The sequence below is a fragment of the Myotis davidii genome, unplaced genomic scaffold, assembly GCF_000327345.1.
Source record: "Myotis davidii unplaced genomic scaffold, ASM32734v1 scaffold59, whole genome shotgun sequence".
In the NCBI taxonomy this organism is placed as follows: domain Eukaryota; kingdom Metazoa; phylum Chordata; class Mammalia; order Chiroptera; family Vespertilionidae; genus Myotis; species Myotis davidii.
In genome coordinates, this window is record NW_006293001.1 from 8,822,477 (window position 1) to 8,848,497 (window position 26,021).

A 26,021-nucleotide genomic window follows, 5' to 3' on the forward strand; every position below is an offset into this window, starting at 1 on the left:
AGAGGGAAAGGAATAAGCATGTAAAAACATTTAAGGTAAGGTTCAAGCAAGTGCTGATTCGCATCTAATAAACAACAATGACTAAAAACTATAAAATACTTCATTTAAATAGGAAAGGATTTCTACATTTTATGGGGTGGGGTTATATGATAACCTATATTAAGGGAAAAAATAGTTGTTGGAAAAATTTATAAGGTCACCAAATGATACCAGGAATATCGTTTAAGTAGTTTTTCAAGCAAAAGTGAATATAAAATTGTCAGCTAGTAAGGAATAATCTCAAATAACATTATCATGGTGTTTGTATCTGACTCAATCTTTTCAAATGTTAGGTGTTACGTGTAGAGAGAAATGAGTCACTTATTGTTTAAATAAGGGAGCAGCTGTGAGTTTTTCCTAGTGTGTTAAACCGTAGTGGCGTCTATAAATGGAAAAAGAGTCAATGAGCTCTTCTTTCAGCTGTTGTTTTAGCAGCTGACGGTACCACTGACTTCACTATGATGTAAATAAGAGAAAAAACCTTTACTCATGGATAGAGATCTTAAAGTTTAAAAATACATAATTCTCTAATCTGAAGGCATAGCACTGAACAAAACAACACCCCCCTAACCCCCCCCCCAAAAAAATATTCCCTATCTTCATAGAGCTTATGTTCTTTTGAGCATGTTTAAGAATACCGAGAAGTGGTACATATATGCAATGAAATATGAAAAAAAAATCTTGCCATCTGCAACAACATGGATGGACCTAGGGTGTATTGTGCTAGTGAAATAAGTCAGACAGAGAAAGTCAAATGTCAGATGATTTCACTTAGAAAACAAAATAAATAAGCAGAACATAAAGAGTCTCATAGAGAACATTTTGATGATTGGCAGATGGGAGGGGAGTTGGCAGGATGAGTGAAAAAGGTGAAGGGATTAGGAAATACAAATTGGTAGTTCCAGAATAGTCACGGGGTTATCAAGTACAGCATAGGGAATATAGTCAATAATATTATAACAACTATAGTGTCAGGCAGGTACTAGATTTATCGGAGTGATCACTTTGTAAGTTATATAAATGTCTAATCACAGGGTTGTACACCTGATATTAATATAATATTCTACATCAACTGTAATTGAAAAATAAAATATTATTTAAAGAAAAAGATACTAACCATTGATATTACAGTATTTCTACAGCCCCACTGAGTTCAGAAAATGTGACAATATAATTTTGTAATAAAATATTTCATAAGTATATGATGCTATCTGTATATTAAAAAATCAATTTTCTTTCAAATCATGCTTTCTGAATTCCATAATTAATATGGTGTTCTATTATAATAAACTGAAATTATGGTTCCACTTATACATTCTTTCTTAATTTTCTTTTTCATGTATTAGACCTGTTTTCCAAATTTATACAGGTGATGTAGCATTTCATCCTGATTTTGCTATGTTCTGTTGATAACATTGTTCTCATGGGGTTACATCTGTTCTTAACTTTTTCTTTAATGAAAAATCATCTTAAACACTTTACATCATAGGATATCTTTAGTGATCAAATTGTGTGTGGGTTTATTTCTCTAATATTGACTTCAAAGTATTTCTTTTTCTTTTTGATCTTGATGACAGCTTTTATTTTACTTATTTTATTGCTATTGTTTGCCACACCAAACACTATGTAGAGTGAGGCAGAGTGTGAATAAAATAATTTTATAATTTAACTCAATACCAATTATACTTTTTCCATTTAACAAAGATAATTTAGAATGTCTTAGAAAATTAGCACTTTCTCTATACTTATTATTTCAGTTATGATGAGGGTATTATTTTTAATGTTTTTCTAAAACCACTATAATTATAGAACATAAGTAGAAGTCTTTTGGTGTCCTGTTTCTAAAAGAAAAGTATGTACCTCACTGTTGTAAGTTGAAAATAAAACTTTGTAACAGTTTTTGGAAAGGGGATCTTGCTTGAGTATTCAAATGAACTCACCCCATATTCTTGACCTTTGCATGATTAATCAGATAGCCAAGTAGCTTGCCACCAGACCATTTTTAGTGGACTGACTCATTTTTATGATTCAGTTTTCTGTTAATTCAATAAACATTTTCTTGTAATAGCCTTTATTAGCTGACCTCCTAATGCTTTACGTATTTTAAAGCTTTCCACTTCGTTTAAATCTCTTGTTTCTGAGCTGTTTCCTTCGTGATAAAAAGTTTCAGTTGTTCCTTTCCATCTATAACAGCTGCAAGAACCACTCTTCTTTCCAAACCAGCTCTCCTGAATTCCCGTTGTTGGAGTTGGTATCTATATTTAGCCGGTGGGATTAAATTGCAAAGGCTTCAGGCTGGGCAAAGCACACTGCTCTGCCTCTTCACAGCTAGACCTGTGTGCTGCGCGGAGCTAAGGCCTTCAGTGTCCCCTTCCTCACCCAGGTGACTCCCAAAATGGAATCGCAGCGGGAACTCGCAGAGGAACTGCGGCTTTACCAATCCACCCTTCTTCAGGATGGTCTAAGAGATCTCCTGGATGAGAAAAAATTCATCGACTGCACCCTAAAAGCTGGCGACAAAAGTATTCCGTGCCACAGATTGATTTTGTCAGCGTGTAGTCCTTACTTCCGTGAGTATTTTTTATCTGACATGGATGAGGCGAAAAAAAAGGAGGTAGTACTAGATAATGTGGATTCTGCCATGCTGGATTTAATCATCAAGTACCTCTACTCCGCCAGTATTGATCTCAACGATGGAAACGTGCAAGATATTTTTGCACTGGCCAGCCGCTTTCAGATCCCCTCCGTGTTCACTGTCTGTGTCTCTTATCTTCAGAAAAGACTGGCTCCTGGTAACTGTCTAGCCATCCTAAGATTAGGACTTCTCCTTGACTGCCCCAGACTTGCCATCTCGGCCCGGGAATTTGTGTCTGACCGCTTTGTACAGATTTGTAAGGAAGAGGACTTCATGCAACTGTCGCCACAGGAATTGATCTCAGTCGTTTCAAATGACAGCCTAAATGTAGAAAAGGAAGAAACAGTATTTGAGGCGGTGATGAAATGGGTGCGAACAGACAAAGAAAGAGTTAAAAGCCTTAGCGAAGTGTTTGATTGTATCCGTTTTCGCCTGATGACAGAAAAATATTTTAAAGATCATGTTGAGAAAGATGATATCATTAAAAGCAACCCAGAACTCCAGAAAAAAATCAAAGTTCTCAAAGACGCTTTCGCAGGCAAACTTCCAGAACCGAGCAAGAATGCAGACAAGGCTGGGGCTGGTGAGGTGAATGGAGATGTTGGTGATGAAGATTTACTTCCTGGTTACCTGAATGACATTCCCAGGCATGGAATGTTTGTCAAAGACCTCATCCTCTTGATTAATGACACAGCTGCAGTGGCTTATGATCCCACGGAAAATGAATGCTACCTTACTGCATTGGCTGAACAGATTCCCAGAAATCATTCCAGCGTCGTTACCCAACAAAATCAGGTATATGTGGTAGGAGGACTATATGTGGATGAAGAAAATAAAGATCAACCTCTACAGTCATACTTCTTCCAGGTAAGAAAGGCAATTTTTATACAAGTGGAGATATAAAGGCAAGGTGGTTACTCACCATCCACTTAGCTGATTTGCAAATTATTCAGGCTGCTTGCATTTTATTCTACTTGATGTCCTATTTCAGTCCAAAAAAGCTATAATTGAACAGATTTTCTAATTTCTTCCCAAGTTTCCTGAAACTAATTTGTCACCTCTTATTTATGGTTGCTGCCTATAATATAATTTTGTTGAAAGTGATAAGAACTTGTGTGTATATTTCGCACTTTGCATTACCTTCTAGGAAAAACTGTCTGCACAAGTGTCACAAATTGGAATTGATTCACAATATTAGGAATTTACAATGACTTTTTATATGTGATAAATGATCACATTTATTTGGATCACAGTTATACTTAGACATTATTACAACTTAGTCTGTTTTGTAAAACCACAGAAGTTTCTTAGAAAACAAATTCAAAACTAATAGACTGTAGTTTGTCTGAAGGGAGTTTGTTTCATATTATCAATACCTTGTACTTGATCAGTTTATGAAGGAATCAGTGGCTTCACCTTTATCTTCACTAATGCCAATGCCAGTATTTTGCAGCTTACGGCTAGCTCAAAGAGTTTGTTTAGTCATGGCCTGGGATTTCTGGGCACTTGAGTTGGGAAGGCTAGAGCTAAGTAAGTGTAGAATGTCATACCACAGTAACTATGTACTCTCGAAGTGTGTGAATACTGTGCATTCACAAAATATGGTATTTAAACCAGCTTTTTCTAATCTTGAAAAATGTAATAATACATGTTAACCATGCTTCTTAATTTTCAAAGATCTACTGAAGAATGTTAACTAGAAATAAAAAAATAAAATAGAAGCTGTAATCATAAGTATTTGAATGTGGGACAGAAAATTTCCTAAGCCCTCATTTTAATTTCAAAAAGGGAAAATTCAATTTAAAAGAATAATTATATCTAGGAAGTAAAAATTACATCAAAATACAGACAGATACCTAGAAATAAGAGATCCATGGAATATTTACAGCCGTATCTGTATTTTCTTCCATCCTGTTACTACCCTTACTTTTATTGACTTAGCCTCTCATTTCTGGTTCAAGAAAACTGCTTGATGTTTTTATAACCATAAAAAGTTATTCAAAGTTGAAAGGGTCAGCTCCCTGTCATTGCCCATGCCGTGCTCCTTTTAAAAGGCACAAGGAGTAGAACAAAATGCCAGGATAAAAACACCTGATTGTCCTGCCCAGACCTGTGGACAGAAACTCTGGAGGGTGAGCCCCCTTGGTGATTCTGATGCATGAAACCACTGCTCTAGGGGACATTCAAATGAACTTAAATGAAATTCTGTCATATTGATTTTTCTTCCTATGAAGTTTTTAGTTAGCAGAAGTCTTAGCATTGTAAAATAAAATTAATTCTCTATCCAAATAACAATTACTTTATAAGAGATTCTTTTCTACTGGATTCCTTAATATAACTATGAATTATTCATAATATCATAGGCTCAATATTAAGTTTCTCTTTATTAATTAAAGTAGAAAAATCCAATTATAAAAGAGGGTAATGACTCATAAGAAAATTTAGGTATGAGAATTTCAGGTGTTGCATTTTTGCTTGTTCACATCTATTTAAAAAGTACTAAGTTAGGAGTAATATGGCCTTTGATTGTATACTGTAAATAGATTATGTGAATTTTTTTACATAGGTAAGAGAGGGTGTTTTTTTTTTCCATAGAGTTAATAGATTCATCAAATCTTTGAATAGCACCACATCTTAAAATAACCTAGGTCCAAACCCTAATTTTAAGGATGAGGAAACTAGAGCCATAGTGGTTCAATAGCTTGACAGCTCACGTATCAGAGAGTCTGGCAGGCAGTCTACTGTTCTGTCTGCTGCAGGAAATACCCCATCAAGGGTGGTAGGGGATGTAGACAATACTGCAAAGTGCGGGCAATATACCCACCCGCATGGGGTCATGAGGGTTTCTGTTCCCATTTTAAAACAAAAACTATGGATTTATGTAGCTTGCATTCAGATATCCCTTACAAGCTCTGTGGGCTTGGGCAAATGTTCAACCCTTCTGTGCCTCAGTTTCCTCATCTGTAAAATGGAGACAATCGAAGTGTCTATCCTGGAGAACTAAATGAGATTACTCGAGTAAAGCATTTAGTACAAACCCTGTCACAGAGTCAAAACTCCATAAATGTTCATTATTCTTTCTACTATACTGCACACCACCTTCTTTTTTTTTTTAATATATTTTATTGATTTTTTACAGAGAGGAAGGGAGAGAGATAGAGAGTCAGAAACAACGATGAGAGAGAGACATCGATCAGCTGCCTCCTGCACATCTCCCACTGGGGATGTGCCCACAACCCAGGTACATGCCCCCGACCGGAATCGAACCCGGAACCCTTCAGTCCGCAGGCCGACGCTCTATCCACTGAGCCAAACCGGTTTCGGCCACTTTCTTGATCAAAGGATTTCTTTTTTTCAAAAATGAAAACATTAGTGATCACAATGTAGATATCGAAATTAGTAAATGCAAAGCTAGTGCACATGTGGGGATTAAACCACTCGTCTCGTCTAGTCTTAATTAGTACTTCGCTTTAACCAAGGTTACTAGACCAGATACTGATGGGCTTCCACAGGGACCCCTCCCCGTACCACAGCCATTTGCCTACATCTGTTCTTGGTATCCATTTATTCTGGGCCCTATTGCTTTTTCTTCTGCTGCACAGAAGTAGCACTAGAGAGCTCAAGAAGCCTGTGATGGCACGACCTTCCGACAGCAGTTTTCTTGTGCCTTGGTGTCCTAGATGCAAATTGGAAAATCTTAAAATTACCAATAGTAAGTTGTAGTAGTAACAGTACGCTGAAATTGATGCCAGACATACCAGAACCACCTCCCCCAGGGCCCGGACACATAGAAGGCGATCTTAGGTTTGCAGAAGTGGCAATAGCAAAAATAAGCAATTACTTCCTAAAAGAGAAAGGTATTTCAATTGATGCTCAACAAAAGGCTAGGAGGTTATAAGCTAGAACACCTGCCTATCTCATAAAGCAATAAAGCAAACCTGAAAAGTTTTGGAAGACGATACTGCCTAACGTTCCAGTTGTCTGTGGACTGAGCGACAGGTCCAGCTGCCCCGGATGCCGGCTTGGGGAGCATGTTAAATATAGCATGCGGGGATCACTCACGTACTGTGACCCTCCCTGCAGTGAAAACCTTCCTTTCACCAGTGTCCTAAAAGTATTATGATTCCCTGTTCAAACCTGAACAAGAGACGAAAATTTGACAACAAACTTCACCGTTCTAACCAACATCTGGTGACTCATTTCATTCTCTTTCCTTTCTTAAAGTCCTACACATTCTGTTACTTTCAGCTATTTTGTTAAACCAAGTAGATTGTCTCACTTTTCTAAGTAAAATATAATACTTTTGATTTATAGTGTATTTTACTTGCAAGATCTTTGACTACCTCAGAAAGTATAGATATTTTCTGGTACATCTGTAACCTTTTGCTAACAAGCTCCACATTTCCTCTTTTTTTTTTCTTCCAGCTTGATACCGTTGCATCTGAGTGGGTTGGCCTTCCACCTCTGCCTTCAGCGAGGTGTCTTTTCGGTCTGGGAGAGGCAGATGACAAAATCTACGTAGTTGCCGGCAAAGACCTTCAAACGGAGGCTTCGCTGGATACAGTATTATGCTATGATCCTGTGTAAGTTTGCATGACATTCCCATTTCCTAAGCATTCAGGTATATGAGTGTCTAGAACATTCATATTTTTACTGAAAGCTTATAAATAAATTCTTTCATCTTCTGATTTTAGGGCTGCAAAATGGAATGAAGTAAAAAAACTTCCTATCAAAGTCTATGGCCATAATGTGGTTTCACATAAGGGGATGATATACTGTCTAGGAGGAAAGACAGATGACAAGTGAGTACCCTGAACCCTCCTGGTGCTTTACATCCAAGTGGTTTTTTATTACAAGGGTTCCTTCCTCTTTTCATTTAAGTCTCCATAGTGAAATAGGACTTGGTTCTCACCCATAAGTCTTTGGGGGGAAATTTTTTAAATTTTGAAAAGTTATTGGAGTATATTATAAACTAAAGGCTTGGTGCATGAAACTTGTGCACTTGTGGAGGGGGGAGGCTCAGCCTGGATTGCGAGAAGGCACAGGTCTAGATGCAGGAGGTTGGCCAGCTGGGGAGGGATTGCAGGAGGGCTCCAGGGTGTGTCTGGCCCGTCTCGCTTAGTCCCAATCAGCCAGACCCCAGCAGCAAGCTAACCTACCAGTCAGAGTATCTTCCCCCTGGTGGTTAGTCAGTGCATGTCATAGCGACTGGTCGACCAGTTGACTCTCTGCCCCCTGGTGGTCAGTGCACGTCATAGTGAGCAGTTGAGCAGCTTTAGCATATCATTAGCATATTACACTTTGATTGGTTGAATGGCCGACCGGACAACTGGACACTTAGCATATTAGGCTTTTATTATATAGGATGATTTCATAATGCCTCCAACATAAGCAGTCTTATAGTAGAAAAGGAGTACTTAGGAGCATCCTATCTAATAAAAGACAAAAAGGGTAATTGACCATACTTTCACTACACTTCCCATTGGCTAATCAGGGAGATATGCAAATTAACCGCCAACCAAGATGGCGGCTTGCAGCCACGCAGCTGAAGCGAGCAGGAGGCTTGCTTGCTCCAGTGTTGGAGGAAGCCAAGGTTCCCTGCCTGCTGCGGCCTGGCTCTGAGCTCTGAAAGCAACTAAGTTTCAATTATAGAAGCTAAACCAGGGGTGGGCAAACTTTTTGACGCGAGGGCCACAATGGGTTCTTAAACTGGACCGGAGGGCCAGAACAAAAGCATGGATGTAGTGTTTGTGTGAACTAATACAAATTCAAAGTAAACATCATTACATAAAAGGGTACAGTCTTTTTTTTTAATAGTTTTATTCATTTCAAACTGGCCGGATCCGGCCCGCAGGCCGTAGTTTGCCCACAGCTGAGCTAAACAAACCCCAGATACCTGCTTCAGTCGGCTGTGTCCTGATTTTGGAAACATAATGACCCTGCCAAGTGGCTTAAATTGTTTCCTTCAAGTATTAGTAACTAGGAAATTGATATGTCAGTAAGAAGCATACAAGTCTTGTCAGTAAGAATAGTAATCTTGAGAATATGATTAGCTGAGGTGTGGCTTGGCAAATGCCAGTCAAGAACTTTGAAATGAGTCATTATCTAAAAGTAAGCACTGAATTGCACTAGTTATCACCACTAAATGTGAAGAACATGACTTTGTATCATGTTCTAGTCAAGAAATCTTAAGTGTTTTTTCTTTAATTGATTCCAGAGAGAGGAAGGGAGAGGGAGAGATAGAAACATCAATGAGAAATATCAATTGGCTGCCTCCTGCACGCCGCCTACTGGGGATTGAGCCTGCAACCTAGCACATGCCCTGACCAGGAATTTCACCTGTAACTTCCTGGTGCATGGGTCAGCGCTCAACCAGAGTTACACTGGAGGGGCAAGAAATTCTAAAGTAATATTCATAGTCAAATATTAGAAGAAATGCTTCTACTTCAGGTATCTGGTCTGTTCTAAGACTGAAGAAAAAAATTGTCCTCACAAAAAGTTGGAATTTTGTTTGTTTGCTTTTTGGCTACAAAAATATATTCAGTTAATCAATTATTATTAGGAATTCTAAACTTTCATCAGTGAATTGTGGATAACTTTAACAAAACATAAGGAACATACTAAGAAGAATTCAGATGAGTCCAAGTTTTTCTGGTAGCATTTAGCATATAAAACTGTTCTCATTACTCATCAACTCAGATGATTAGTTGTCTAATCTATAGTCCCAGGGTTCTTAAAATATATTGGTTTATTAATGATGAACTGAAATTAAATGAGCCATCATATTACATAGTTAAATTTTAAAATAGGTACAGTCTCACCTAATTACTTTTTTTAGTTTTATATTCATTTTTTTATTTTTTTATTGCTTAAAGTATTACAAAGAGTATTACATATGTCTCCTCTTCCCCCCGCCCCTTGACCTTCCCCCGGCCTCCCCTACACCCCAGTGTCTTATGTCCATTGGTTATGCTTATATGCATGCATACAAGTCCTTTGGTTGATCTCTTACCCCGGCCTTCCCACCTAATTACTTTTTAAGTTAACTGATTCATTCTTAGGATATTCAGATACTGAAATAAACGTTTTGTTACTAACACACAATGAAGGTCTTATGGTTTATATTTTGCTCTATTCATGTCTTCTGTTGAAGTCAGTAGCAGGATTAAAATATACTCTTTGTGGGTTTCCTGCCCTGGCTGGTTTCTCAGTGGTTAGAGCATCAGCCTGCACACTGAAGGGTCACAGGCTTGACTTCTGGTCAAGGGCATGTACCTGGGTTGTGGGTTCGCTTCCCACCTCCTACCCCCGATTGGGGCACATGTAGGAGACAACCAGTTGATGTGTCTCTCTCACATCAATGTTTCTCTCTTTCTATCTTTACCTCTATCTTCCTCCCTTCCACTCTCTCTGAAAAACAATGGAAAAAATATCCTCAAGTGAGGATTAACAGAGTAAAGGTGTTCTACCTTCCAGTACTATCATTAAATTATAAAATAGTTTTGGTCCTCACATTTGAAACTGTCCTTTGCTTGGTGGCATATGTTCAGATTAAGTATACTTTGGGGGTTGATCAGTGCCATCCCAATAAATTCAATAAAAAGAAAAAATAAAGGATACTTTGGGGGTTTTCTGATCCTCTGCTGTACTACATATTTCATATGAGAAGCAAAGCTAGATGACTAGTGAAGTTGCTTCTTTCAAAAAAGGAAGGTTCTATAAGGATCATTTTGTTGTCTCTTTTGTTTACAGAAAGTGTACAAACAGAGTATTTATCTACAACCCAAAAAAAGGAGACTGGAAAGATATGCCTCCAATGAAAACCCCACGTTCGATGTTCGGAGTGGCTATCCATAAAGGCAAAATTGTGGTTGCAGGAGGTGTCACTGAAGAGGGTCTTTCAGCGTCTGTTGAAGCTTTTGACCTCACAACCAATAAGTGAGTTACTGCATATGAATCACTATACATTTTAAGTGTTAACTTTGGATAAATGTCAAGCTTTCTAGAACATGGGGAGAGGAGGACAGGAAAGTAAGGCTTAAAGAGAAAATATTTTCATCTGGGTTTCTTTTCCTGTTACTGAGTGTAAAAATGCCTAACATTTTGCTGCATTACATGTGTTTGTAATTTGGAATGCATGACCCTCAAGGTAATGTTGAAGTACTTAATTCGTACTTGTTATTAACTTTGTGAAGTTAGTCATGCAAAGATAACACTTCTGAGTAATTATCTACACGTAGGTGGATATACATGTCTCTATAGAGTTATTTGATTTGAATCAGGTAGTTTCTTTAAAGATGAAAAAACCTCCACCTTAGCTTGTGATATTTGTAAAGCATGAGTGCTTCAGAAGTTTAATTCTTTTATGCTCTTTATGATATTCTTAAATTTTTAACTTTTAAGCTTTTATTGGCTTAAAGTTAATGTGAAAACATTAGACAAATATTTACATAAAATTAGTCTTTTTTAAATTTTTGAGCTCACACCTCTGGATGAATATATAGTTTTATACTCTCAGTTTAGCAATGAAGAAAAAATTAGAGTAAACTATTATTACATTTTTAAGAAACCATGTATGCCTGATTACAATAGACTTTAGTATCTGAAAATTACAAGGAACTTCTATGGCTAGGACTTAAATAATCATTGAAAATCATGTTTTTGAAGACTATATAATATGGGTAAAAAGTTAAAGAAGCTGCACACAAAATTGTAATTATTTTCTTAGTTTCATTCATATGTATGAATGGATGTTTATATTTAAATGTATCCTTTTATAAAAATGACAAAATTACACAAAAATGTTGCTTATGATTAAGTCTGGAAGATATGATCATAGGGGATATTTATTTTCTTCTATACCTTTCTGTATTTTCCAGATTGTCTACAGTATACATGTTATTGTCATATTGAGAACTTTATATCTAATCTGGTTATTTCTTTCAAAGAAAGGAATAATATTTAGATATTTCCTAGTAGCAAATTTCATCTTCTAATTTTGGGTGCCTATGCTACTTGAATTTCTTTATAATTACCTATAATTGGTCAGTAAATACAGTTGGCATTTCTTTAGTTTTACATTGATTATTTTCAATAATTCCTAGATGGGAAGCAATGACCGAATTTCCCCAGGAAAGAAGTTCCATCAGTTTGGTCAGTCTGGCTGGATCCCTGTATGCCATCAGTGGTTTTGCCATGATTCAGCTGGAGTCCAAAGAGTTTGCACCCACTGAAGTCAATGATATATGGAAGTAAGTTCTCTCCACTCCAATTTTCCGAACCAAATATCAAATTCAGATAAGTGATAACTGATAAAATGAACCACTTTTAAGTAAATAGTAAGCCAGACTTTCCCAACATATAAGCTACTTATTGGTGGTAGATTCGGAATCTAATTGAACTTTTGTACATGCTACTTCTTCTAACCAGAACTTATCTGGGCTTGTTCTTAACCAATTAAATGAGAATTTAAAACAGAGTTATGAAGAAATATTTAACCTCTTGAGTTTTCCACCAATTCATGAATTCTATTTTAAATCTAATTTCTATGGTTTTACATATTTCCTGAGGATTTAGTTACAAAAGCTTTTTTAAAAAATATATTTTATTGATTTTTTACAGAGAGGGAGAGAGACAGAGAGTCAGAAACATCGATGAGAGAGAAACATCAATCAGCCGCCTCCTGCATGCCCCCCACTGGGGATGCACCCACAACCAACGTACATGCCCTTGACCGGAATCAAACCCGGGACCCTTCAGTCTGCAGGCCGATGCTCTATCCACTGAGCCAAACCGGTTCAGCCACATAGTGCATATCTTACATAGGTATCAGCTAATTATTAATCCTCATGCAAGGATATTTTTTCCACTAATTTTTTTTAGAGATAGTGGAAGGAGAGAGGAAAGGGGGTCGGGGGGAGCTGATTGGTTGACACATCGATTGCCTGCCTCCCACACGAGGGGGCCAGGCTGGGATCAAACCTGCAACCCAGGTACCTGCTCTTGACTGAGAATGGAACCCTACACCCTTTGGTGCTTGGACTGACACTCTCACCACTGACACACCAGCCAGAGCTCAGGTATTTCTTTATGCCAAGTAATGATTGCTTCTGGAGGGAAAATAATGAGTAAGATATAAGGGTGCCCCAAAATTCACACAAGAAGTAATTTTGATAGAAAAAACAAGGTTCATAATTAAAAATTGTAAATTTTTTATTGATTCATAAAGTATACAGTATAGGGTTATGTATGGAATAGCATATCGGGTAAATGGCCTTGCTGGTACATACGCACTCTTTTGTTGAAATTTCCCATGACCGAAATGCAGCTGCCCAGGCAATAACAGTTAATGGTGCTCACTATCACGACATGCTAATCCAGTTTTTTGGGCCTAAATTGCAAGATATGGATGTGGATGACATGTGGTTTCAACAAGATGGTGTCACATGCCATACAGCCAGAGAAACAATTCAATTACTGCATGAGCAATTTCCATATGTGCCAGCAAAGCCGTGGAGGCCATTTACCCGATATGCTATTCCATACATAACCCTATACTGTATACTTTATGAATCAATAAAAAAAATTACAACTTTTAATTATAAACCTGTTTTCTATCAAAATTACTTCTTGCATGAATTTTGGGACACCCTTTATTATTTGTCCTCAAATGCCCTTGAGCTTGTTGAGAACATAAATATAGGAGGGGGATTAAAACAGAGTAATTGCTATAAAGATACTATTTATTTTTTTTAATAAATTTTATTGATTTTTTACAGAAAGGAAGGGAGAGGGATAGAGTTAGAAACAACGAGAGAGAAACATCGATCAGCTGCCTCCTGCACACTCCCCACTGGGGATGTGCCCGCAACCAGGGTACATGCCCTTGACCGGAATCGAACCCGGGACCCTTCAGTCCGCAGGCTGACGCTCTATCCACTGAGCCAAACCGGTCAGGCAAGATACTATTTAAAGGACAATGTGAAAAATGAAGAGAAGAAGGCAAGAAATACTTCAGAGAGAAGGCAGCATTTAGGAGTTTCTCATACAAAGAGAGAAAAGCATTCCAGGCACCAGGCAGAGGAATTCGAGTTGTCTGTAACTTGATAACCCTGAATATTCGCAGGGAACAACCAGATCCTACTTAACATCTAGTGCTGAGCACTAGTGTATGAGAACAAATGAAATTCAGAACCTGCTCATCCAGTTCTTACGTTAAGGTAGAGTCTGTTGGCCTTGATTCATAAAAAAACCAGCCATATCTATCTATCAGTCCAAAGTGAATGTTTCATTGCCTGTGTATTACTCCTCATCTCTGGATAGTCTGATTCCCAGGTAAGACTTAACTGCTTAAGCATCCAAATTAAATACTATGGCAGTGCAGACATAGCTCATTCAAAGGATGAATATTTGGGAGGAATTCAAGTATTATTCTACACTGGTCACGGGCAAACCTCCTCTGGCTAAGAGCCAGTAGGGTTTCCTCAAAGGTTCACATTTGTGTACTTAACACATAAAGAACTATCTACTTAAAAACTGCTTACTGATTACTCTTTTTTCTCTACCAGGTATGAAGATGATAAAAAGGAATGGGCTGGGATGTTGAAGGAAATACGTTACGCTTCAGGAGCTAGTTGCCTCGCAACACGTTTAAATCTCTTCAAAGTGTCTAAACTGTAAACAAGGAGGTGAAAAAATGTAATAGATTGGGAGGTGGTTTGTTTGGATAACAGGGCTTTAATTTATTCTGGGTTTTTTTTTTAAGCCTATACAGAGATCCATGTAGAAATTATCCACTAAGTTACTGTGCAAGAGGTTAGCAGTGGGTATCAAAACCTCCAAGTCTGAATCTTCAATGTAATGATCATATCTTAAAACCATTTTCTAATGAAAAATTCAATATTAACTTGACGAGATTATTTCTTTTGAGCTCTCAATCAACGACTATAAAGCAGGTTCCTAAATTTGAGTTGCTAATCGCTTCATTTGCATTTTTAGGGTAACTTTACATGTTTCCCATTACAAATGAAACTGGAGAATGAGATATGTACATCTACATTTTTAAATGTTTAAAAACATCAAAAACATTCCCTCCTAGTGCTTCAAGATATGGCAAGAATCCTGTGCATTATATTAAAGATTACATGCCAAGGGACTTCCGAAATGCTATTTAAAGAGTATAATAAATGGGTCTCACTTGAAGGGGAAAAGTCTCTAAGTAGTCAAATTCAAGTCATCTTTTTCTCCATTCTTTTGTGACACTGGTATACTGTTTGTGATTTAAATAAAAAAAAATTTTTTTCCAATTTAAAACCAGCCAATCACAGTTTTTAAGCCATTAACAAAAGTATCTGTGGTGAGAAGGAGGGGAAGTGTCCTTAAACTGCTGAGGCAGAAGTTGGGGCCAGTGGGTGGTATGGAGGAGGGTGTGTATTCATTGGTTTATCTATGCTTTCCAGGAAAGAGCTATTGCAAATTTCTGAAGGGAAGATGACTGTATTATTCTATTTTTCTGAGATATAAGACCCTATATTCAAGCTGTTTGTTCTTAGTGTAGTAGTATACAGGGTGGAGCAACAGGTTTACAGTTGTTCATATGAAAAATAATTCAATGATTAATAATAATGCAAGAATAAACTCTGTGTTTCACATACTCACAACTGTAAACTGACTTGTGCCCCACCCTGTATATAGTAAGTTGGCTGTCCAGAACCATCACATTCAATGCTCTCCAATCATCAACTAATTATTGCTATGGGCCTCACGTGCTTTCATAGACATGTTTAACATCTATCCCGACATGTTATTTTCTGAGAAACCTGGTTTAGGACTGATTTGGAGTATCCTCTGATTAGGAAGAATGCTGAACTCTGTAGACATGAGATTAAGTTGTAAAAATAATGCTTTGGGATAAGGAAAATGTTCAGGAATTAGTGGTGATGATGCACAATCATGTGAATGTACTAAAAACTACTGAACTGAACACTTTAAAAGAGTGGATTTTATGATATGTGAATTATATCTTAATGAAAAAAATGCTTTATTTAGATAGAAAAATCACCAAACAAAAATATAAATAGCCCTAACTGGTTTGGCTCAGTGGATAGAGCGTCAGCCTGTGGACTAAAGGGTTCTGTTCGATTCTGGTCAAGTTAATACCTTGGTTGCGGGCACATCCCCAGTTGGGAGTGTGCAGGAGGCAGCTAATCAATATTTCCAACTCTCTATCCCTCTCCCTTCCTCTCTGTAAAAAATCAATAAAATATATTAAAATATATATATATATGTAAATACAAATATATTTATATATTCTTTGATCAGGTAACTTAGAGAAAGGAAGAGATGTGGTATATGAGAAGTAAGATTTTGTGTGACAATAAGTGAAAGGTATATCCGGGTCATTTAATCAGGGTGTGTTTTTTTGTTTGTTTTTAATATATACTGTCTGGGTTTTCATTTATATCTGGTTTATAACCCTTGTCAGTTTAATTTCTAACTCTCACTAGTCTAATCATTTTATTCTAAAAGTTACACAGTAAAATATTTTAACTTGTTCAAGGGGTTTAGTCCTGGCAATCATTTGCTTTAGAAATAGGACACATTCATAAAATGGATAATAAACACTCAGCATTAAGTGTATCAGCTAATACAAATGAATATCATGAGGAAATTCAGAAACTAAATAAGGAGAAACATCTTTCATTTGCTTACTGTTCTGATTCTGTTTTGCACAAGAGGTTCTGTGAAGTTCACATTTTGTAATATTAAGAACTGGAGCTCGTCATGCAAAATAATTGGATATTTTAAATCTAAACTAAATATCAGTGGAGCAAATTACATGCAGGGCACATATTTTAAGATTCAAGGCATTCTGGCCAACTTTATTTTGAGACAGAATGAATTTAGTGGGTCATGAAGTCAGAAGATAACAAATTTCAGATGGTCAATTACCCACCTCCCTCCCACCACCACCAGGTGGCCTAAGGGTCCTTACAATATGGCTTTCCACTGAGCACAAATATACCACTCTTGGAAGAAGGGCTAGGGATTATATCACATAGTAGGCCCTTAGTAACTATTTAATTGAATAAATGTGTTGCAAGACAGAGAGGATATCAGTATTCCTTCCTCAGCGTCTGTTGGATCAGACCAAGTCAAGATTGGTTCACTTCCCCCTCTGCTATCTCCCCATTTCTTTGCTTCCATTTATAAGAAAGTCTTGTCTCCTCCCACTTTCTCTTAAAACCAGTCAGACTTTCAAACTCATCACTTCACCAAAACTACTCTTTTCAAAGTTACCAGTGATTTTTAAAAAAATATATTTTTTTATTTTTAGAGAGAGGAAGGGACAAGGAGAGAGAGAAACAGCAACGTGAGAACAAAACATCAATTGGCTGCCTCCAGGGATTGAGCCCACAACCAGGGCATATAACCTGACCAGGAATCGAAGGGGCAACCTTTTGGGGGAAGGGATGACACCCAACTGAGCCAGACAGGCCAGGGCACCAGTGATTTTCACATTACTAAATTTAATGGATATTTCCCAGTTTCCATCTTACCTACTTGGCTTCCTCCTACCCCACTGGCCAATCCTGTCCAGTCTCCTTTGCTGCTTCTTGACCCTCTTCCTCTTCACCCCTTCATGTCCAAGCACCTGGAGCTCAGTCCTCAGACCCTTCCTTCAGTCACACTTTCCTCTAATCACTTTTAGTGATTTCTTCTAGTGCTTGAAACTTCCAAATTTAAATCTGGAACCAGCCAAAACCGGTCTGCGGACTGAAAGGTCCCGGGTTCGATTCCGGTCAAGGGCATGTACCTGGGTTGCGGGCACATCCCCAGTAGGAGATGTGCAGGATGGCGGCTGGTTGATATTTCTCTCTCATCGATGTTTCTGACTCTCTATCTCTCTCTCCCTTCCTCACTCAATGCACTGGCATGGAAACCGGCACCTCTCCCCTGACCTCCAAACTCATTTATTCAAGTGCCTATTTGATATCTTCACTTAGATATTTAAATGGCATCACAAACTCAACATGTCTAAAACAAACTTGTGATCCTCACCCCCACCACCACCACTTCCCACCTTCCGCTTCCCCTGGACTTCCCCATATCAATCAATGGCATTGACATATTTTCAGTTGCTCAGGACAAAAACAGAATTGTCCTTAACTCCTTTTTTTCATACTTCGTACCCAATCTTTGAGCAAATTCTGTTGCCTCTGCCTTCAAATACATTAAAAAATCTGACCACTTCTCATTACCTCCAAGCCTCCATCCATCTCTTGTCTGAATTACTGCAATGATCTTCTAATGGGTTTCCCTGCTTATACACTTGCCCCACTGCAGTCTTTTCTCATAGCAACAGAGTAGTCAAAGTGATCCCGTTAGAATATGAGTACTTCATTTCTTTGCTAGAAACTCTCCCACGGCCTCTCATCTCACTCAGAGTAGCCATGAGATCATATATATTTGACACTGTTATCTACCTTTCCTCTTATACTTCCAACCCATTTATTCTGCTCTAGCCATAGTCGATTCCTTGTTATTTTCTAACATAGCAGGCATATTCCTACCTCAGGATCTTTGCACCTACTCATCTCTTTGCGTAAAGTACTCTACCCTGAGGCAGCCTCACCTCCTAAGTCTTTACTCAAATGATAACCTCATCTTTCCCAGATCACCCTATTGAAAATCACACCCACCCATAATGTTCCTATGAATTCTTCTCCATATCACTTAATATCATCTAAGTAGTGTGTGTATGTGTGTGTGTGTGTGTGTATATATACACACACACACACTAGGAGCCCAGCGCACGATTCAAAATCACATGGTGCCGCCCACCCTTTGGTCCAGCCCTGCCTCCCTCTCCGGCCCTTGAAGCAGCTGTGGCTGCTGCTGATCAGGCCCTCCCCCAACGCAGGCGCCCGAAGGCCCCTGCCACCCAACCCCCAATGCTGTGCGCACAACCTGCTGTCTGGTCAACCCGTTACGGCATCCCGGTTAATTAGCATATTCTTAATTATAATTGCTCCTTATCCCATGCTCCCATAATGTGTGTAGCTCTTGTATAGTTCATACCACAGTCTCTGTGTTACTTTTATTTTTTTAAATATATTTTTATTCCCCCAGAAAGGAAGGGAAAAGGGAGAGAGATAAAAGCATCAATGATTAGAATCATTGATCAGCTGCCTCCTGCACGCCCCCTACTGGGGATCGAGCCCGTGACCCGGACATGTGACCTTGACCAGAATCAAACCCGGGACCCTTCAGTCCACAGGCTGACGTTCTATCCACTGAGCCAAACCAGCTAGGGCTATGGCATATTTTATTCATTTACTTTGTTTGACTCCACTCCTGAAGATACAGTGTACTCACTGCTGTATTCTCAATATCAAAAACAGTTCCTGACAATAGCATGTACTCAAAGATGAATTGTAAACTGTTTAAGTTTCTTAAAAGCTACATGTCTTTTATATTAAGAATGTTAAACAATTTCCCAACAGACGGTGGAGAGGATATTCTATTGTAAAATGTCTGTTTATTTTAATATGGATTCAATTGACCTTAAAACCAGTCAATTCTATACTATTATTTAACTGAGTCAGACCACTTAATTAAAATAAGTTCATATGTAACACACTATGGTAACTAATTTTAAATAAAAACTACTATCATGATTTGCCATCTCCAAATATACGTTCTCTTAGGTAGTCCATTCGAGCATTCTTTGTTGACAGTGCCATAGAGTTCCATTCTAAATGAGGGATCTGTGAAAAAATAAGTAATGCAGATTGAGTGGATTTTAGGCAACAACAAAAAACATCGGGGAAGACTTGTAAGCACTACTGAGCACAGCTGTAGAAACCCTATGAAGTTAGTTTACATAAGTATAGCCTTTAAACCCATTTTGGAAGCCAAGTGGGTCCTTCCTCCTGGAGGCCCAGAAGACCTTTTCTGCCTCACAGCTCTTTTCATCCTTCTGTTCCTATAATACCAACAATGGACAGTTTTTTCTAGGCACCTTTCCAACATTCATACTCTAGCCTTTTTCTCTTACCACTCTATCCATCTGGTAAGATAAATGAAAACAAGTCAACAGGTCTTCTAGGTACAAGTAATGATTTTTATTTACTACGAGGGGCCTGATGCACAAAATTCGTGCAAGGGGCTTGGCCCCTGCCACCGCGGCAGCTGCCTCTGCTGCGGCTTCATCTGGACAGTCATCAGAAAGGTCGTCTGGTCTAATTAGCATATTATGCTTTTATGATTATAGATTCTTCAAAAAAATGGAGGATATTTTGTTTCAGATATTTTAATACAACTTTTTTAAATATTAAAAAGATGTAATTCTAGAACTTCAACATTAAAAGGAAACACATGTACATTTTTTTGTCTAAATAACTGTCTAAATCAGGGGTCCTCAAATTTTTTAAACAGGGGGCCAGTTCACTGGCCCTCAGACTGTTGGAGGGCCGGACTATAGTTTAAAAAAAAAACTATGAACAAATTCCTATGCCCACTGCACATATCTTATTTTGAAGTAAAAAAACAAAACGGGAACAAATACAATATTTGTATTTGCATGTGGCCCGTGGGCCATAGTTTGAGGACCCCTGGTTTAAATGAAGCATTTTTTCATTAAGATATAATTCACATACCATAGGTATTTTAAGAAGATGATTTACATGAGTATCTCATACCTGAATTACACGATAGCCCAAAATCTCCAAATGTCGTTTTTTCATAGCAGATTTTCCTTTTAAATGAGGAATGTTTCTACAAAAAGCTCTTAAATCCAAAAATTCCAAAGCAATTCTATATAAGATAAAAATAAATATTTGCTCTAAAATCAAAATGAATAATTATAAGCCTTTCAGGAAAAGGTTGTATTTTATAAACTAACAAAAAATCAAATGAATATAAATGAGTATACCAAGTTATCGTCTGTCTAAATTATTAATGACAATTAAGCCTATTTCTTAGAATTATGGCAATTATACTAAATATCTCCATGCTTTCACCCATTTGTTTCTCTATCCAATATATATTTCTTTTTTAAAAATATATTTTATTGATTTTTTACAGAGAGGACGGGAGAGGGATAGTTAGAAACATCGATGAGAGAGAAACATTGATCAGCTGCCTCCTGCACACTCCCCACTGGGTATGTGCCCGCAAGCAAGGTACATGCCCTTGACCGGAATCGAACCTGGGACCCCTGAGTCCGCAGGCCGACACTCCATCCACTGAGCCAAACCGGTTAGGGCTCCAATATATATTTCTTATGAACCTTCCACATGTAAGGAAGGCACTGTGAGATGCAAAGATCAAATGACATAGCTTTAGTAAGAAATGGCGGAGGGCTATCAGAAAAGCAGAAAGGTATGGAGGCTCCAAAAAAGATACTATTTGCTTCTGCTGAAGTCAACTAGGAGATTAGCACGTTATGCTAGGCTTTGGACAATGAAGGATGGACATTAAAGCAGAAAGCACAGTAAAAGCAAAGGTATAAAGGCAGAATGCATGAGATGGATGAGAAGCAGTTTCTGCTACTTCATAAATCCTTGATAAATGAATTCATTAGATTATGCCAAATATAACATTTAGATGACAAAATCTGAAACTAAAAAATAAGTTACCTTTCAGCTCCTGGTGGCAGTCTCGATCCAACTATTTGGGTATTTGATCCCCAGTGCATTTCTGGCAGTTTTCCCAAAGTTATATTATGGCTTTCATAAGGAAGCGGTTTTTTTCTTTTATCCAAGATACACTCAAAATCTATAAGCAAATACAAGAATCAACAGTATGAATTATCCGACTGATTTTATAAGATCTGGTCCAAAATCTATCAATACAAATCAACCAGCAAGTATTATTAAACTATAACTAGTATTTAGCACGGGCTATATTTAAGCACTAGACTAGGCCAAATCACATTAAAGAGGTTTTTTTAATCCCCTTAATTCTGTTGGTCACATTTGGAGGAGCTAAGCCAGCTCATCTGAAAACTAGTCAAGATTCAAGCCTGTATCCTGTCTTTCCTATATGAAGTGTACATAAGCATAAATAGTTGACCTTGAAAGTTTTTAAACAAATTCCAGCCAATAAATTCAGAAGGAATGATAGATGTAGAATATCACTACTTTGCCCCCCCCCCCCACCCCAATAAATGGTTGATTTAGGCAATGATATTTTTAAAATTTTTTTTTTTGTTAATCCTCACCTGGGGATATTTTTTCCCGTTGATTTTTGGAGAGTGGAAGGGAGAGGGAAGAAAAAAAAACATCAATATGAGAAATTTTCCAGATAACTTAAAATGCAAAAAAGCTTCTCTTTAAAATTCCAGTTGATGAGATGATTAAAGACTTACCTATTGGGTGGTAATAAGGTGTCAGAACGGAGGCTTTTACACAATTGGTTCCTCCTAATACCTCTGCTAACATTTTATAAATCTGCTGCTGTGCTCCATTCAGGCTGCCAATATCTTTATAAAAATAAAAAGAATTACTTCACTTAAAATAATCAGTTTTTGAATGAAAACCATCCAATTCTATAAACTGAAACATAAAGATTTGTATTTCCAACAAGGGCTTCAATGTAATATTATATGCAATGACACTAGATTCAGTATAACACAAGTTCTGTGCTCTCTACCAAAAGGGTTTTAGTGTCATAAATATTAAGAAATTCTTATAACACAAATCTCACCTACAAAAAGGTCCCATTAAACAGGTCATGGCACTGTTGGGAACTCTGGTGTCATGGTTAGGTCTAAAAATAATAACAATGTACTATCTAATAATTTAGAGTTAAACTTCACTTTCTGACCCAAAGAAAACTCAAACCTTTATTATAAAGTTGCTGACAGAAGCGGTCATGAAACCATGGAATCTGATACTCAGGGCATTCCAAGCAGACTGCTCTATTTAATTCCATAAGACGAAATTGGACCTTCCTATTTAGAGTTGAATATAAAACTGAAATAAAAAAAATATATTAATGGATTTTAATAGCTTGAACCTAGCAAAGACAATCCATTTTTCACATTCATTTATCCTCACTATTGGTTGACACTTTTATTCTGATAAAATCATTTCAGTTGCACACACATGCTTTATGTTTTTAACTTATTACATTCAGTGGCATGATTAGAACCAACTCCTATGTTATTTCTACTAATTATTAATGTTAAATCTATATTTTTAAAAATATTACCAAAGAATTTTCATTGGCCTATTATTCTGCATTTAGGACTCTATCCACAGGAAACAAAAACGAGGACAATGATTCATATATAACAATCATTATTTATAACAACCTCTAAGATAAACTTCATTACATCTATATAATGGCAGATTATTTAGACACTAAAAAAATCATGACATATCATGCTAAGTGAAATAAGCAGCCAGAGAAAGACAAGGAGCACATGATCGCACTCTGTGTGGAATCTAAGTAACAAAATAAACTGATGAATAGAGTGGATCCAGAGACATGGAATCATGGAACAGAGTGGGGAATCTCAGAAGGAAGGCGGGGAGGTAATCAACCGAAGACCTTGTATGCATATGTGCATAACCATGGACACAGACAGGGTGCTGAAGGCCTGGGGCAGGGGTGAGTTGGAGGATGTCAATGGAGGAAACAAGGGGACATATGTAATACTTTCAACAATAAAGGATTATTTTTTTTTTTCGCCAAAACCGGTTTGGCTCAGTGGATAGCGGCCTGCGGACTGAAAGGTCCCAGGTTCGATTCCGGTCAAGGGCATGTACCTGGGTTGCAGGCACATCTCCAGTGGGAGATGTGCAGGAGGCAGCTGATCGATGTTTCTCTCCCATCGATGTTTCTGGCTCTCTATCTCTCTCCCTTCCTCTCTGTAAAAAATCAATAAAATATATTTTTTTTAAAAAAGAATTATTTTTTTAAATCATGATATCAAAAGATATTTAATGGCATGAAAAATCATTCAAAATACAGTTCAATGACTAAAGGCAACGTATAAAAGTGAATACATAAATAATCCAAATTTTGTTTTAAAATATGTATCTTCTATATATATAAAAGCCTAAGCGGCCGAATGACCAAACAACCGAATGACCAGTCGACTGGTTGCTATGATGTGCACTGACCACCAGGCGGCAGATGCTCAATGCAGGAGCTGCCCCCTGGTGTTCAGTGCGCTCCCACAGCCAACCTCCAGGAGCCAGCTAACCTCCCACTGTCCCTCCCCCAGCTGGCCAACCTCCTGCGGTCCCTCCCTCCAGCAGACAGGCCCCATCAGCCCAGATAGGGCGGCTGGCCAACCCCCCATGGCCCCGATCGCTTGCCAGGCCGAGGGACCCCACCTGTGCATGAATTCATACACCGGGCCTCTAGTAGATACATAAACATATACAAAAGAGGAGAGATAGAAAAAAAAAAGAAACAGTCCAAAACATTAAAAGTAGTAATTTCACTTGGTGGTAAGATTGAGTAATCTTTTACTTTCTGTTTTATATTTTCTGTGTTTTCCAAATCTTCTACAATAAGCAGAAAATACTTCTATAAGCAAACAAAAAAATTAACATTTAAGTACTTTGGTATAGGTAGAGCTGAAACTTGGATATAATGTACAAATGATAACAATAAAATGCAAATACATACTTTCAAGTTGAGAATCCAATCTGCTTAAAAATTTGATGTTAAAAATTGTCTTTAGCAGATTTTCTGGAAAATATTCAAGTGTGGCCAAAAAGAAACCAAGAAACACTACCCTGAGAGGGTCCAATAGACCTAGAACAAAATTAAGATTTTTAAAAAATTATTACAGCCACCTCACATATACATAAGCACACACTTTATCCAGATAAAACCAGGTTTTTAAGAAATGATACAAACATATCCTTGCCCAAAATAATCTATATTGCCAGTAGTTAAGTAGTTGCCTTTGGGTGGAGGTAGAATAGAAAAGGGGAAAAGAAAGAAGGGTACTGTAGTAATATTGTTTCTTGATCTGTGCACTGATTCCATGGGTGACTCAATTTGTATAAATTCATACTATATGCTTCTTTATTATTATTATCCTTTCATTAAAAGTTTTTAATTGCCTTGAAAAGAAAAAGAATTCAAAACTAAAGGTCAATAGTGTACAGAAAACTAATTGATCCCAATCTCTATATACTGATGATCTATAATAATAAAAGTGTAATATTCCAATTAGACCGATGTCCTTCCGGACGACTTTCTGGACGACCTTCTGGATGAAGCCCAGGCTATGAGGGAAGCCCAGGTCCCAGGTGCCTGCTGGCAGCTGAAGGGAAGCCCAGGTCCCAGGTGCTGGAGGGAAGCCAGTGCCAGCAGTCAGGAGAAGGAAGGCTTATTCCTGCACAAATTTCGTGCATCAGGCCTCTAGTAATAATATAATAGTGCTCAGAATTGTTAGGTATCACTGTAAGCACTTTACAAATATTAACTCATTTAAATCTCACTTCAGTATGCAGCAGGAACAGTTACTATTTCCACTTTATAAATGAATGTACAGAGATACAGGGAAGTTAAATGACTTGCTCAAAGTCACACAGTTAGCAAGTGGAGAGTGAGATTTAACCTGGAGAGTCCAGCCTGCAGCCTGGACCACTGCCTGTGCTACTCTGTAGGGATCTCAGATCTCCAGGCTGAGTGCAGACATGCAAAAAGCTCAGATCTCACCTAGCAACTCCTCCCTTACCTGTCCCATTTTACTTGTCTATTAGCAGCATGGCACATATCCCAGAGTGTAAGGCTTGAGGTAATTTAGCTGAATTGCCTCATCCAAGAGACATTACTGATGAGAAGCAAGGAGTCATCCAAAATGCCCTACTACAACAGTATTTTTACAAAGTACAAAAAGAATGAAATTTTTTTTATTTTTTGCTGAGTTTATTTTAATAAAGCAAGATCAAGATAAATGAGGCATTTACCGATCTATCAAAACTAACATTTATTCAAAATAAAAAGAATTATTACTCCATTAGTTATTTTAAATTATCTTATAAAGGTCTCCAAAACTCTTCATTCTCAGAAAGTCTTTTTAAAAATCAAAGCTGTACTTCTCAACCTTCCTTCTCTTACACCCTTAATTTAAAAAGAAATTCTATTATCTAAGCCTCTACTTAGAGAATATGAGAAGAGATATATTTTCATTTCCTTCTGAAACATGACTGAACAACCAGGAGAGCATATTCTAGGTCTGTTTCAAGTTTCATCTTTCTACATATACTTGTGCTACTAAAAATGTTATATACACTCATTCATATATAAACATACACAGAACACAGTCCCATTTTACTTGTCTATTAGCAGACACAACAGAGCCAGCCAGAGT

General features: G+C 37.6%; 2 protein-coding genes across 3 annotated transcripts in view; one reads left to right on the forward strand and one right to left on the reverse strand.

Moving 5' to 3' along the window:
* Positions 1-2,336: 2,336 nt before the first annotated feature.
* On the forward strand, positions 2,337-14,986 carry KLHL41 (kelch like family member 41). Its single transcript, XM_015565761.1, has 6 exons — positions 2,337-3,541; positions 7,100-7,257; positions 7,369-7,476; positions 10,427-10,612; positions 11,779-11,925; positions 14,242-14,986. The coding sequence occupies exons 1-6, from the start codon at positions 2,435-2,437 to the stop codon at positions 14,351-14,353; spliced, it is 1,818 nt and encodes a 605-aa protein (XP_015421247.1). The 5' UTR covers positions 2,337-2,434; the 3' UTR covers positions 14,354-14,986.
* Positions 14,987-19,267: 4,281 nt separating this feature from the next.
* Positions 19,268-26,021, reverse strand: part of FASTKD1 (FAST kinase domains 1) — a 30,344-nt gene continuing 23,590 nt past the window's right edge. For both annotated transcript variants that reach the window (XM_006766566.2, XM_015565763.1), the window contains exons 10-15: positions 24,323-24,451; positions 22,522-22,653; positions 22,047-22,160; positions 21,316-21,454; positions 20,377-20,491; positions 19,268-19,443 (exon numbers count right to left, since the gene is read on the reverse strand). In XM_006766566.2, the coding sequence (XP_006766629.2) occupies positions 19,348-19,443; positions 20,377-20,491; positions 21,316-21,454; positions 22,047-22,160; positions 22,522-22,653; positions 24,323-24,451 (725 nt within the window). In that variant the 3' untranslated portion in view covers positions 19,268-19,347. The remainder of the gene's footprint in view (positions 19,444-20,376; positions 20,492-21,315; positions 21,455-22,046; positions 22,161-22,521; positions 22,654-24,322; positions 24,452-26,021) is intronic.